A 15368-nucleotide genomic window follows, 5' to 3' on the forward strand; every position below is an offset into this window, starting at 1 on the left:
CACATCAATCTATTTGTAACCAAATTCCTCTTGTGAATCATCCTAATTAACAATTTCCAATAAATTTTCTGCATATATTAATGGTATAATTGAAGAAACCGAATTTAAACTATACTTACCTCATTGTATCCAGAATCTTTTTGGCATTTTCCATATCACTAAAAAAAAAAAATAATATAATAATACTAATTAAAAATAACATAAATAAAACCTAAATATAAATAATTTATTTTTTCGAAAGTTATTTTATAAATGTGGAGTGATGCAGTCATATATACTCAGTATTTATATACCATATTTTACTCAGTATAGGAGAAGTACAACACATTGTGTTGATAGCTTGAGACTCCTACAATGAGTCTTATGACTCCATGGAGGTGCCTATGTAATAATAATACATTTCTTTAAGGGGTACTTAAGGGTCAAAGCTGTATAACTGAGAGGAGACCTACACATAGCCTTTAAAGGAATGCAGAGAACCGACCAGGGCTTCTGACCTAATGTCCAATCCTCACCTTCTCGTGGTGCACCCTGTTGGGTATCTACCTGAATATTGAACGAATGAGGATGGGCTGGCAATTTGGGATTTAGCCGACCAAATTGTATTCTTATTGGCTTAAACCAATATACAAAATGATGGTACAACATGACAAAATTTCATGTTGGCTGGGGCATCACTCGGTTAAACAAGACCCCTGTTGTTTTCGCCAGAGAACCAGGGTGAACAGCGAAAAGTCAGCTACCGGAACAAATCTGAAAAAACACCCCAACTCAACATCACCAGAGTTAAAGATCAGTAGCATCAACATAAGAAGCCTGAATGGCAAAGAAATGGAGCTAGCTGAGGAATTAGATAAGTACCAGATCGACATAATAGGGGTGACTGAAGCAAAAAAGAAAAAAAACTAGTGAGACCTTTCTGAACAATAAATACAAAATGTTATATTCAGGAAATGACAATCAAGGAAAAGAAGGAGTAGTCACAGTATTCAACATAAAATACGAGGCTAATCTTCTTGAATGGCAGGCAGTCTCAAGTTGAGTGATGCGGGCAAATATCAGAATGGGGAATTGGACGATGAGACTTATTTGTGCCTACATCGACATGGACTGGTTATTACTAACACCATGTGCCAACATAAAAATGTGCACAAATTGACATGGAGAGAAGAGGCAAGGAATAAGAAAAGTCTCATTAACTATGTTATTATTGATAGTGATGTTTTCTCCCTGGTGTACGACACCAGTGAACAGAGGATTTGAAATTGGAAGTGATCGCTATTTAGTCTTGAGCAACATAAAATTGAATTTCGTATTGAAAAGAATAACATGTAAGAGAGTTTTAAAGCGAATAAAAGATGAGCAGCTCGCAGATGTGAACTGTACACGAAAATACACAAAGATTATTGAAGAAAAAATGAAAGAGTTTGAGAACAGGAACCAAACCTTCAAGATTCAGTGGCAAGCCTTGAAGAAAACCCTGAATGATTCAGCCAGAGAGTCATGTGGTGAGGTTGTCTGCAAGGATAGAAAAATCCTGAAGAATACAGAGACAAATGTAAGAAAACTAAACACTGTGTAAATAAAAGTCATGGGAGGACTTTGGCAAGAACTTAGAAAATAAATACCAAGGAAGGTGGTAAGATATTCTGGAAGTTGTTGAAGAAGCTTAGAAATGGAAGAAAGAGTGCTGTAAAAGGAGTTAGAGATGATAAAGGTTACATGAAAACAGGAGTAAAAGATATCCTTGAAGTATGGAGTAATTACTCCGAAAAATTGCTAAATGAAACAAGCAGTGATAGCATAGTGATAAAAAACACTCAACAAGCATATAGTCAAGAATACATATCCATACTTGAAGTAGAAAAAGCCATCAAAGGCTTGAAATGTGGAAAGGCAGCAGGAGTAGATGATATTCGACCAGAAATGCTGAAATATGGGGGTATAAAAGTCTTACAGTGGCTGCACTGCATAGTTCAGAAAGCGTGGACAGAGGGATGAATTCCCGATGATTGGAGTAGATCTCTCCTAGTACCCATATATAAAAAGGAAATAAAACTGAATGTGACAATTACAGAGGTATTTCCCTATTGAGTGTTCCTAGTAAGATATATGCAAGTATACTTGAGAAACAGTTGAGAAGAGTTGTGGAAGAAAAGCTTGGTGAAGAACAAGCTGTATTCAGGCCAAATAGAGGCTGTCAGGATCAGATCTTCACTTTACGACATATAGTTGAGAAAGCATGGGAATATAACAAAGATCGATATACCAAGAGAGAATCTATTCAATATGCTACAGTTATATGGTGTCAATGGGGCATTATATCAAGCAATACTTAGTCTGTATTTGATTTGTAAGTCGGCGAACTGAAGGAAGCACAGGAAGATGGTTTAATGTTAAATCTGGTGTGAGACAAGGATGTACATTATCCCCTCTGTTATTCATTATCTATATGGATCACATTATGAAGGAAAGTGGTATTAATCATGATATCAGAATTGGAGATGTTAATGTCAGCTCTTTGCTTTATGTGGATGATGTTATACTTCTAAATAAATCCACTACAAGTCTGCAAGATTCTCTGACTAAATTGAATAGCTGTTGTAATAGATATTGTACGAAGGTCAGCAATAAAAAGACAAAGACAATGAAAATAGGCAGAATCATTGAAAATGTCAACTGTGTTGTGAATGGTGAACCTGTGGAACAAGTAAAACATTTCGGCTACTTAGGCACAATTTTTACTGAAGATGGTAAATTTTAAATATAGAAATAGACAACAGAATCAGCAAAACTGGTATGGTGGGAAGTCAATTGAATAAATTCATATGGAATAAGAGAGAAATTAGTCAGAACACTAAATTAGCCAAGACAGTGTTCAAACCAGTTTTAACTTATGGATCTGAGAGCAGGGTCAGAAGTAAAACACTTGACCAAAGACTAGAGACCGCAGATATGAAAGTCCTGAGAAAGATTAGGGGCGTGAACAGATGACATCAATGGCAATATCATATTAAAAACGAGGATATTAGGAAAGAACTGGACATTGTCAGCATCCAGGAATGCATTAGCAGAGCTAATCTCAGATGGTATGGTCACTTAAACAGAATCGGCGAAGAAAGCTTAGCAAATCAAGTGTTCTCTGCCAGGTTAGCAGGAAAACGACCGAGAGGAAGACCAAGATATAGGTGGATTGATACAGTACGATGTGCCTTAGATGATAGAAATATAAGATCCGATAATGATAATATTGGAGTCTTGACAAGTAACAGACTGATTTGGAGGAAAATTAGATAGGAAGTTAGTAACGATGTAAATTTTTCATGTAGTACTATCATATCCTTGTACACCCCTTGAGGGTACATGTCAGGAATTTGATGATGATGATGATATATTTCTTTAGTCGAGTCAACAAATAAAATACTCAACGTATACTGAGTATTTTTTAATGTAATTTTTGTCAATGCAATTTAATGTGTATATAATTTTTACATATTTTTTTACAAATAATTATAACATTAAGCATTTAACTTGAATGAATTAATGTTCTCCAGCCAAAAGGCTGAGGGTTCGAATCCTGCCATGGGCATGGATGTTTGTGATTGTCTGTGAAAATACTAGTGGTGATGGTGGGCGGAAGATTCTGTTGGTGTAGTTGCAGTTTGTTGTAGTTGGAAGAGACAGAGAGTCGTAGAGTAGGTGTCCTCCATCGATGAGTCTTTGGACTCCCTGGAGGTGTCACGTAGTAAAAAAAAAAACAATAATAATAAAAAACCAACAACATTCTGTGCCTATGGTCCCACAGAACCTTCTGTGGCACCATAGGCACAAATAAGGCTCGTTGTCCAGTTCCCATTCTGATATCAGAATGCCCATATCACTTGTACTTGTTACTGCTTGCCATTCAAGAATTAAAATAAATTAAACAAAAGCAAGTGAACTTGTAAATTAAGAATTGCACAATTCATTATTATCCATTCAAGTATAACTAGACAAATTTGGTAAGACATTCATTTGTGCAAATGTTGTTATATGAAAACTAAATCCAAAAATCCACATCATCATCATCATCATCATCAAATTCCTGCCATGTACCCTCAAGGGGTGTACAGGATATGATAGTACTACATGAAAAAATTACATCATTACTAACTTCCTATCTACAATTTTCCTACAAATCTGTCTGTTACTTGTCAAGGCTCCAACATTATCAGCTCTTATATTTCTATCATCTAAGGCACTTTTTACCGTATCAATCCACATATATCTTGGTCTTCCTCTAGGTCGTTTTCCTGCCAACCTGTCAGAGAACACTTGTTTTGCTAATCTTTACTCTCCCATTCTATTTAAGTGACCATACCATCTGAGATTAGCTCTGCTAACGCATTCCTGGATGCTGACAATGTCAAGTTCTTTCCTAATATCCTCATTTTTAATATGATATTGCCATTGATGCCATCTGTTCACGCCTTTAATCTTTCTCAGGACTCTCATATCTGTGGTCTCTAGTCTTTGGTCAAGTGTTTTACTTCTGACCCAGCTCTCAGATCCATAAGTTAAAATTGGTTTGAACACAGTCTTGTATACAGCTAATTTAGTGTTCCGACTAATTTCTTTCTTATTCCATATGAATTTATTCAATTGACTTCCCATGATACCAGCTTTGCTGGTTCTGTTGTCTATTTCTATATTTAGTTTACCATCTTCAGTAAAAATTGTGCCTAAGTAGCTGAAATGTTTTACTTGTTCCACAGGTTCTCCATTCACAACACAGTTGACATTTTCAATGATTCTGCCTATTTTCATTGTCTTTGTCTTTTCATTGCTGACCTTCATACCATATTTATTACAACAGCTATTCAATTTAGTCAGAGAATCTTGCAGACTTGTAGCGGATTTATTTAGAAGTATAACATTATCCGCATAAAGCAAAAAGCTGACATTAACATCTCCAATTTTGATATCAGGTTTAATACCACATTCTTTCATAATGTGATCCATATAGATAATGAATAACAGAGGGGATAATGTACATCCTTGTCTCACACCAGATTTAACATTAAACCATCTTCCTGTACTTCCTTCAATTCTAACTGCTGACTCACAACTCAAATAAAGACTAAGTATTGCTTGATATAAAGCCCTTATTGACACCATATAACTGCAGCGTATTGAATAGCTTCTCTCTTGGCACCTTGTCATATGCCTTTTCCAAATCAACAAAACTTAAATACAGATCTTTGTTATATTCCCATGCTTTCTCGACTATTTGTCGTAAAGTGAAGATCTGATCCTGACAGCCTCTATTTGGCCTGAATCCAGCTTGTTCTTCACCAAGCTTTTCTTCCACAATTCTTCTCAACCGTTTCTCAAGTATACTTGCATAGATCTTGCCAGGAACACTCAGTAGGGAAATACCTCTGTAATTCTCACATTCAGTTTTATTTCCCTTTTTATATATGGGTACTATGAGAGCTCTACTCCAATCATCGGGAATTCGTCCCTCTGTCCAGGCTTTCTGAACTATGCAGTGCAGCCACTGTAAGACTCTTATACCACCATACTTCAGCATTTCTGGTCGAATATCATCTACTCCTGCTGCCTTTCCACATTTCAAGCCTTTGATGGCTTTTTCTACTTCAAGTATGGATATGTATTCCTGACTGCATGCCTGGTCAGTGTTTTTTATCACTGTACTGTCATCACTGCTTGTTTCATTTAGCAGTTTTTCAAAGTAATTACTCCATACTTCAAGGATATCTTTTTCTCCTGTTTTCATTTCACCTTTATCATCTCTAATTCCTTTTACGACACTCTTTCCTCCATTCCTAAGCTTCTTCAACAACCTCCAGAATATTTTGCCACCTTCTTGATATTTATTTTCTATATTCTTGCCAAAGTCCTCCCATTACTTTTGTTTAGCTAGTTTTACACACTGTTTAGCTTTCTTACATTTGTCTCTGTATTCTGTAAGAGTAAAAGCTGACTTATTTGCCATGAACTTTTGATATGCTTTCTTCTTTTCCTTCACTGCCTCCTTAACTTCCTGTGTCCACCAGGGAGTTCTGATTTTTTTATCCTAGCACACAACCTCACCACATGCCTCTCTGGCAGAATCAATCAATGTTTCCTTCAGAGTTTGCCACTGAATCTCCAAGGTTTGATTCCTGTTCTCAAACTCTTTCATTTTCTTTTCAATAATATTTCTGTATTTTAGTCTACAGTTCACATCTGAGAGCTGCTCAACTTTTATTCGCTTTAAAACTTTCTTACATGTTATTCTTTTCAATATGAAATTCAATTTTATCCTGCTCAAGACTAAATAGTGATCACTTCCAATTTCGAATCCTCTGTACACTCTGGTGTCCTGCACCAGGGAAAAAACATCACTATCAACAATAACATAGTCAATGAGACTTTTCTTATTCCTAGCCTCTTCTCTCCATGTGAATTTGTGCACATTTTTGTGTTGGAACATGGTGTTAGTAATAACCAGTCCATGTCCTGAGCAGAAATCCAACAGATATTTGCCATTATTATTAGCTTTGCTCTTTTCTCCAAATTTTCCCAAAATATATTTGTATGTCTCACAATCATTTCCTACTCTACTATTTAGATCCCCAACAAGGACCAACTTTTCCTTTTTCATTGTGTCAGTTGCTTTTTCTAAAGCCTCAAAAAATTCCTCCACTTCTACCTTAGTAGAACCTTCTGTGGGACCATAGGCACAAATAAGTCTCATTGTCCAGTTCCCCATTCTCATATTTGCCCACATTACTCTACTTGAGACTGACTGCCATTCAAGAAGATTAGCCTCGTATTTTGTGTTGAATACTATGGCTACTCCTTCTTTTCCTTGATTGTCATTGCCTGAATATAACATTTTGTATTTATTGCTCAGAAAGATCTCACCAGTTTTGGTCTTTTTTGTTTCAGTCACGGCTATTATGTCGATCTGGTACTTATCTAATTCCTCAGCTAGCTCCATTTCTTTGCCATTCAGGCTTCTTATGTTGATAGTACCGATCTTTAACTCTGGTGATGTTGAGTTGGGGTTTGTTTTCAGATTTGTTCCAGTAGCTGACTTTTCGCTGTTCGCCCTGGTTCCCTGGCGAAAACAACGGGGGCCTTGTTTAACCGGGCGACGCCCCAGCCGGCATGAAATTTTGTCATGTTGTACCATCATTTTTTATTTTGGTTTAACCAATAAGAATACAATTTGGTCGGCTAAATCCCAAATTGCCAGCCCATCCTCGTTCGTTCAGTATCAAAGTAGATACCCAACAGGGTGCACCACGAGAAGGTGAGGATTGGACATTTGGTCAGAAGCCCTGGTCGGTTCTCCGCATTCCTTTAAAGGCTATGTGGAGGTCTCCTCTCAGTTATACAGCTTTGACCCTTAAGCACCCGTTAAATCCAAAAATATACATTACAAATATCAATCTATGGTATTTACACCATTTAATAGTAAGCAGGATAAAAATGAATATCATATTAAAAAATATGTAAGAAAGATTTAGGAATTAAAGGTGCACAGCTTTTATAGGTGAAATGTGTGGACTAAACTAAAAAAGTATATTATTATTATTATTATTGTAAAGGCACCTCCATAGAGTCATAAGACTCATTGTGGGAGACCCAAACTATCAACACAATATCTATCATACCTTCCTCGAAACCATTAACAGACAAAGCATTCCCAACTGACTCAGGAAACCGATTCCATTCATTCACCAGATCTGCAAGAGAAAAATCATGAAGATCCCGTCCTACCCCTTATAGCAAACTGCTGAATATTTCCTTTGTATTAATCCTCTAAAATCCCTTAAGTACTTTAAATGTTTCTATCATATCTCTTCCCCTTTTTTACTTATCAACCAACTTTTGTAAACCATAAACCCTCTACAGACCACTCAATATCTTGCTCACTTGCCTCTCGATCCTCTTAATGTGGTTGTATCAAGGCTTTACTTTATAAAGAGGAATGATTCATGACTTATTTTAATGGTATTAACAACACAAAACAAACTATTTTATAAAAGATGGTTTATTAACTTGCTTATATTTAGCTAAATTTCAAATCAACATCATCCAAGCACAACACAGTATGTATATGTGACAGTGAGTAAGTGAAACAATACAATTATAATGGACAAAAGATCTCAAGTCCTAATTTGGTGCCCTCTATTGTTGTAAAAAAAAAAAAAAAATGCTGCAAACTTGCCTCCAGCCTAAATGGCAGTCACTTTTTCTGACCCCCTTACTAAGGCCATTGTGTACAACTTCTGCCTACCCAGGTTTCCACCACTCTCGCAACAGGATGGTACTGTAGTTACCTCACCTAAAGATAAGGTCAACTTACTGACATAACTCTTCTCATAAAATTCCTGCATCGAAGACCTGGCCAAAGTTCCCTACCAAGATGGCTCCCTTCATGTTGCCAATAGTTCTTCCTACAAAAAGAAATCCAAATAATCCTCAATAACCTGAACGCAAACAAGGCATCTGGTCCTGATAGTATCCCAGCTATTATGTTAAAAAATTGTGCCTCAGAACTAAACCTATCATGTATCGCCTTTTCAATCTATCATATAACTAGCAGGTCCACGTCCAGCCCATCCCAAAGAAAGGTGAAAAATGTCAAGCAACAAACTACCAACCAATTGCTCTCACTTCTGTGATCTCTAAAATTATGGAGAAGGTCATCGACAACCAACTCTTGAACCACCTAGAGTCATACTAACTAATCAGTGACTAGCAACATGGATTCTGCCACTCACGATTTACAGCTGATCGTCTTGCCTTCACCACCTAACTCTGGACTCAAGCCATGGTGAAATTTGGAGAAACTCAATATTTCAAAGGCATATGATTGGGTTTGGCACAAGGTTACTTAAGGAGTACCCCAGGGTTCTGTTCTTTCACCCACTCTCTTCCACTTGTATATAAATGACTTGCTCTCACAAACTTCTAATCCTATCCATAGCTTTGCTGATGACAGTACTTCATTCCTCCTTTACATTTGACAAACCTTGTAGTGCTCAAGAATCCTCAAGATCTACCACAACTAGGGACTTGAACTCAGGTCTCCTAGCTATATCCCAATGGGGCAAGGATAATCTCGTAAACTTCAATGCCACCAAAACTCAGTTCTGTTCAATCTCTAGCAAGAAAGAGCTTGCATCCCTTTTTCTTACCTTCAGTAAGACTAAGATATCAACATGATCACATTTCTCTTCTTGGACTGACCTGCACTTTCAATCTTTCCTGGCACAAACACATTTCAACCATAGCTTCTGCAGTCGCCAAAAAAACTTGGTGTACTTTTTTGCAAAAGACACTACTTCATACTCCACAGCTTATGACTCTATACAAAGCCCAAATCTGTCCAGCCATGGAATATTGCTCTCATATTTGGGGTAGTGCATCAAAATCCTCTCTAAGATTGCTCAATTCTGTCCAGAAGAGAGCAATCTGGCCAATTAATGATCCTTCTCTCACATACTCACTTCAATCCCTCTCTTCCTTCCTCTCGTCTCTCTTATACAAATGCATTCATGGAAAATGATCTGCAGAATTGGCCACTATTATTCTCCACTCTCCTCCAAAATCATTAAAACAAGAGCCACCGCCAACCAACACCTTCTTATAATCCATCTTGAAACTCACCGAACCAACTTCACTTCCTCCTCCTTCATCTGTCTTCTGGAACAGTTCTCCCCACTCTGCCTGCCTTCCCTCAGCTGTTCAAGCAAAATGTGAACAGATTCCTCCTTTCTTCTATTCCTCTTGTCCACAGATGGCACTAATGTGCTATAGATGTTGTGGCCTTTCATGCGTGGATCAGACATATATATACAGGTAGTCCCCGACTTATGACAGGGTTATGTTCCAACGTCTCAGTCATAAGTTGATTCTGACGTAAGTCGAGGACTTTTGTTAATTCTTGATTTGTTTGATTTCTGTTATAATATTTTCATAAATTAGGTTTCTATTTAACTTAAAACAGTTATAAATGTATAAACTTACATAAACCTTTATAAATTATTTATTAGCACATATACATATAAATACAAAATTAAGAAAGAAAAATTTAAGAAAAAAATACATAAACACATCAAAAATCACCATTTTTGATATGTGTTTATTTCAGATTTTTTTTTTCAGATTTTTCTTAAAAATTTCGGCAGTTTCAAAATCGGAAACTAGCAGCTTCTGCTGTTATTCGTATGTTATGAATAACGCTAGTAAAGGTTGGCTTTATCGGTTTTTGAATCGATAAAGCCAACCTTTACTAGCGTTAAATGTATGCTCGTCGTATTTATCTTCTTGTTATTTCTTTAAATTGTCAAAATAGGCTGCATGCTTTTGTTTGAATCGTCAACAAACTGACAGGAATATTCTTGTTGATTTGATCATCTATCCTCCATATCATTAAAATCTTCTCCATTTCATGAATTGGCCCTTCTCTTTTTTTCATTAAAATTGTACATTTCATATTAACTGCCCCTTTAGCTGCCTCCATTATTCTTGATTTATCTTTTATAATTGTTGAAACAGTTGAATGTGATAGTTTTTCTTCTTGTGCTATTTCACCGACTTTCTTTTGTCATATGCTTTAATCACCTTCATTTTAACGTCGAAACTTAAAGCTTTCATTGCCTTCGTTTTTATGTTGGAATTTTCATCAGTAGTATTACTTCTCTTACTGGACATGATAGGGTTACGACAAGATACAAAAATTTCAACGAGAGAAATGAACACATCAACTGCTGATTAGCAACTAACCTGCCAAAGGCTGTGATAAGTTAGAAGTGGGTAAAACATAGCAGCTGCTATTGCATATTGGTGATAGGCTTTGCTTGTCGACTAATGGTGACACTGCAATGCGTACACAAAAGTAATGTGATATATGTATGTATATGCTGGCGAAAGTTAAATTAGAGAATTTTTACTAACAATTTTTGGTCGTCGTAAGTGCAAATCGTCATAAGTCGAGGACTGCCTGTATATACAGTCGGGTCTCTTTTTACGCAGTAGAAAATTCAGGAAAATAAGAATGCCTAAGTTTGTTTTAAAGCTTTATTCATTTAATTTTATTGAAAAGTAAGAATTTTTTTTTACATTTTTTTTTTTCATCAGAATTATCGTCGCTATTAGACAATATCTGGCATCGTTTGCCGAATATTGTCATTTCAGTTTGTGAACTGAAAAAAGTTAGAAGTGGGTGAAACATAGCAGCGGCTATTGCTATTGGTGATAGGCTTTGCTTGTCGACTAATGGCGACACTGCAATGCTTATACAAAAGTAATGTGATATATGTTTGTATATCACATTATATACTTGATATAAAATATATTTGATATATATGAACTGAAAAAAAAGAGACAGTCAGCACATCAGATCTGTATGGTAAAGGCAATGGCTCTTCACAAACAGAATTAGCTTCAGCCTCGTTCTATGCTGATTTTTTTCTTCTAACAATGAAATCAGTGATTTAACTTTGCGATGATGATTTTACTAATTTTTTATATAGCTCGCGATATCCAGACATACAGTTCTTCAGCTCACATTAGAATTTAAAGACTCGTTCAGAATTTGTGTCATTAACAAAAACATGATTTCACAATTATTGCACAGCTCAAGACCTTCCCGAATTATTTGCAGGTGAGGGGGACAGAATTTTCTTCTACTTCACTATCGTTTTCTGGATATTCGACAATATCTAAAGTTAATCGATATCCAATAATATCATCGTCACTTAAGAATTATCCATAAGCAATTCATCTACATCACTCTGGCTAAATGTATCAAAACCTTCTCCATCAATTTCATTTGACAAAGTAATGATTTCAGCTGATAATATAGATGTTTGAATGGTTGCACTGTTTGCAACACATCCAGGCCAAGCTGCTTTCCAGTAGGCATTTAAAGTTTGTGGTCTTATTTCAGCTATAGCAGATGCAACATGATTTAAACAGTCCAAAATAGAAAATTTTTTTCCAAACGTCAATTACTGTTAATGATTCATTTTATAGTTTATCCAATATAAATTGAAAAGTGTGCTTAAAGTAATATTTTTTAAAAGTAGTAATTATGCTTTGATCTAATGGCTGAATAATGCTTGTTGTATGGGTGGAAAAAACACTACCTGCACATTTGGATGTTCTAAATGCGGACAACTTTTTTTTCTCCATTGGGCCAAATTAAATCTTTAAAATAAAAATTAGCAAAATTTAGATTTATGATAATGAAAAGACAAACACTTATTCACATGCAAAATTAAACTTCACAGACACTCACTACTGCTTACACATTACTCACGTTACACCAGAATGTACTGCAACATGCTGTTCATTATGTACAACGGGGAAACTCTGAAATTGCATGAAATATGCACTGCATAACTTCAAAACCGCATAAAAAAGATACGCATAAAAAGACACCCAAATGTGTGTGGTGTATGTGTGTATATGTAATATTTCAGCTTTCAGCTCTTTAGACACAATTTTTAGTGAAGATTACAAATTAAATTTGGAAATAGATACAGAATTTGCAAAGCTGGTCTGATAGGAAGTCAAATGAATAAATTTATATGGAATAAAAGAGACATAAGTCAAAACACTAAACTAGCTCTATACAAGACAGTGTTCAAACCAATTTAACTTATGGATCTGAGAACTGGGTTTGAAATAAAACTCTTGATGAAAGACTGGAGAAAACAGATATGAAAGTTCTGAGAAAGATTACAGGAACAGATGATGTATCATATAAATGGCAATATTGTATTAAAAATAAGGATATTAGAAAAGAAATTGACATTGTCAGTTAGTATTCAGGAACATAATAATGGAAGAGGAGAGGTTAGTAAAATAAATGTTCTTTGTCAGGATGGAAGGAAAAAGACTTAGAGGAAGACCAATATCTAGGTGTTGAATGATACATTAAAAAGTGCCTTAGACGACAGAAATATAAGATCTGATAATATTAGAGTCCTGACAGATTAATTTGGAGGAAACATTTTATACAGTAATTCTCGTGGAAAGGCTTAGACATTGGTTATGCATTTTTTACTAAATAATTTAAGGAAATTACAATGTCAACTAGGATATACATTAAAATAAATTTTAATATACTTCAATATTTTGGCAAAGTCACGTTGCCATTTTCAAGAAACTTAAGAACAAGACACGTGCATGCAGGCACAATAAACAGTAAGTGAGGAAGAAGCAGGAAGCTATTATTTCTCCTAAAATCCTGATGTTGCCCCCTAGCGAGCAATGTTGGTATTCTTGGGCGATTGGGCTGAAGGTCTTCTGATGTAGGTTTCCCAAATATGAGGCAGTCTCATGCAGTCAAATTTGTTGAGGTTTGGATTGTTTCTTAGGGCTGAAGCTGATTCCATAAAAAGCCTTTCATATTTGTATTTACTACGGTGTATTATCGTGGCTTTCTTCCACCGTATTCTATGGCAGGTATCCAGCGCATGGTCAGCAAGACCAGAGTGGCTGTATTGGTGAAACGGATATAATCCTTGTGTTCTGAAATTCTGATTATTTGCTGTCCTGCCTGTTTGGCCAAAGTAGGAGTAGGACAGCGTACAGCTGCAAGGGACCTGGTATACATCTGGCAGGTCTGGGGGGGGGGGGGGTGTCTTTAGTAGAGCAGATAAGGGATGTCAATTTTTTATATGGTCTGTAACAAAAAGTTAAGTCATGTTTTTTTAGGATTTTTGTAATTTTTTCTGAGGTGCCTCGGATATAGGGTATGGTGATGGATTTAGAGTAATCCTTGTTGTGAGGGGGGGATTTTTTTTGGGGAGGGTAGCCATTGGCTGAGAAAGTGTTGAGAATGTGGTTTAGTTCTGTGGTTAGGGCATTGTCATTTGAACAGACAAGTTTAGCCCTGTTGTGTAGTGTCTTAATGACTCCATATTGTTGTTATTAAAAAGTATATTCAAATTTATTTTAATGTATATCCTAGTTGACGTTGTAATTTCCTTAAATTATTTAGTAAAAAATTTTATACAGTACTATTATACTATTGTGCATCCCTCCTCCTGAAGGTATGTGTCAGAAATTTGATGGTGATCATGAAAAATATATAAAAAAAATTTAATAATATAAAAATAATGAAAAATATGAAATATCTAAAAGATAAAAAGAACTTCATTAAAACCTAGCTGCTTTTCTATAAATTTAAAAACTTACTTGTTTTTTGCATGTGCAGTTATTAAAGAGTTGAATACTGTTTCAGTGATAGGAAATCCTTTTTCTTTCATGCCTTCTAAAATTTTACTGAAAAATATGTTAAAAGTTATTTTATTGATAAAATATAGTATAGTGTAATCTAAGTAAAATAACTCTTATCAAATAATTTAAGACCTGTTATTAACCTATCTACTGGAGGTGAATGAAATAGTAAGACCAAACTGCACTTCTTATCCATGTATTCAAGGTGTTACAGAATTGTATCCAGATGTAGCTGGACATCTATAGACATTGTGGCCAGTTGGAGTGTTAAATCTGAACCCTTTAAAAACTACTTATACAACTGAGTCACCACAGCCATTAAGCTGAGGCTTTTTTTTTTTGTGCAAAAGCAACTAACCCATGATTGGCCTCTTTTCAACTAGGCTCAGTGGCCTGTTCCTATGTTAAATGCCTTTTAAAACTTAATTTTCATAGGACAAGTTAGTTAGCCCTATAATAGGGCTAACTAACTTGTCCTATGAAACCTGTTAGACTTGACTGATCTGAACTATTTTTTGCAAAATGTCTCTAAAAATTCCTCATGCCATTGACAGGACCACAACCTTAGCAAGCAACATGACAAAACTACTCAGCTATAGATCCTTGCTAATTACTGGTTTGGTTTATTTCGTCAGGTGATAATCCCAAAAGACTAACCAAGATTTGATGAAAACTGCAGAAAAGCTCCTCCTATCAGCAAGAAAATGTTTGGAAATTTATAGCACATTAACACCGTGGGTAGGCTAAGAGTTAAATGCTGGCCTGGTTGCAGAGTGGTAAGCATATCTTTTATGTTATTTATGTGTGGTTCTCACCCATGAAGGGTTGTTAGCAAACCTATAATACATTTGTATCGTGGGTAGGCTAAGGATTTGTTTTTCCATTTTTATCAATTTTATATATTTTTTGTCAATTTTGGTATCACATACCCTGCCGTATAGACCAAACATGGAACATTTTCAAACCACTTCAGGCCTCCAATAAGTGGGATGGTGGTCTTATACCAGACAATGAATCATCACAATCATGAACATTCATGGCCACAGTGGAATTCGAACTCACAACCTGTTGGTTGGAGAGAAAGTACACTAACCACTCAACCAACCTAACCAGAT

The 15368-nt window shown here is 35.8% G+C and overlaps 1 protein-coding gene across 1 annotated transcript in view; it reads right to left on the minus strand.

Moving 5' to 3' along the window:
- The window catches only part of LOC150098383 (leucine-rich PPR motif-containing protein, mitochondrial-like), a 446274-nt gene that overhangs the window by 368970 nt on the left and 61936 nt on the right, over window positions 1-15368 (minus strand). The window contains exons 6-7 of the mRNA XM_090405178.1: window positions 14212-14298; window positions 120-158 (exon numbers count right to left, since the gene is read on the minus strand). Coding sequence (XP_090261304.1) covers window positions 120-158; window positions 14212-14298 — 126 coding nt within the window. The remainder of the gene's footprint in view (window positions 1-119; window positions 159-14211; window positions 14299-15368) is intronic.

This window comes from Typopeltis vanoorti, chromosome 15 (genome assembly GCF_054136105.1).
Source record: "Typopeltis vanoorti isolate ZY-2024b chromosome 15, IOZ_Tvanoo_1.0, whole genome shotgun sequence".
Lineage (NCBI taxonomy): Eukaryota > Metazoa > Arthropoda > Arachnida > Uropygi > Thelyphonidae > Typopeltis > Typopeltis vanoorti.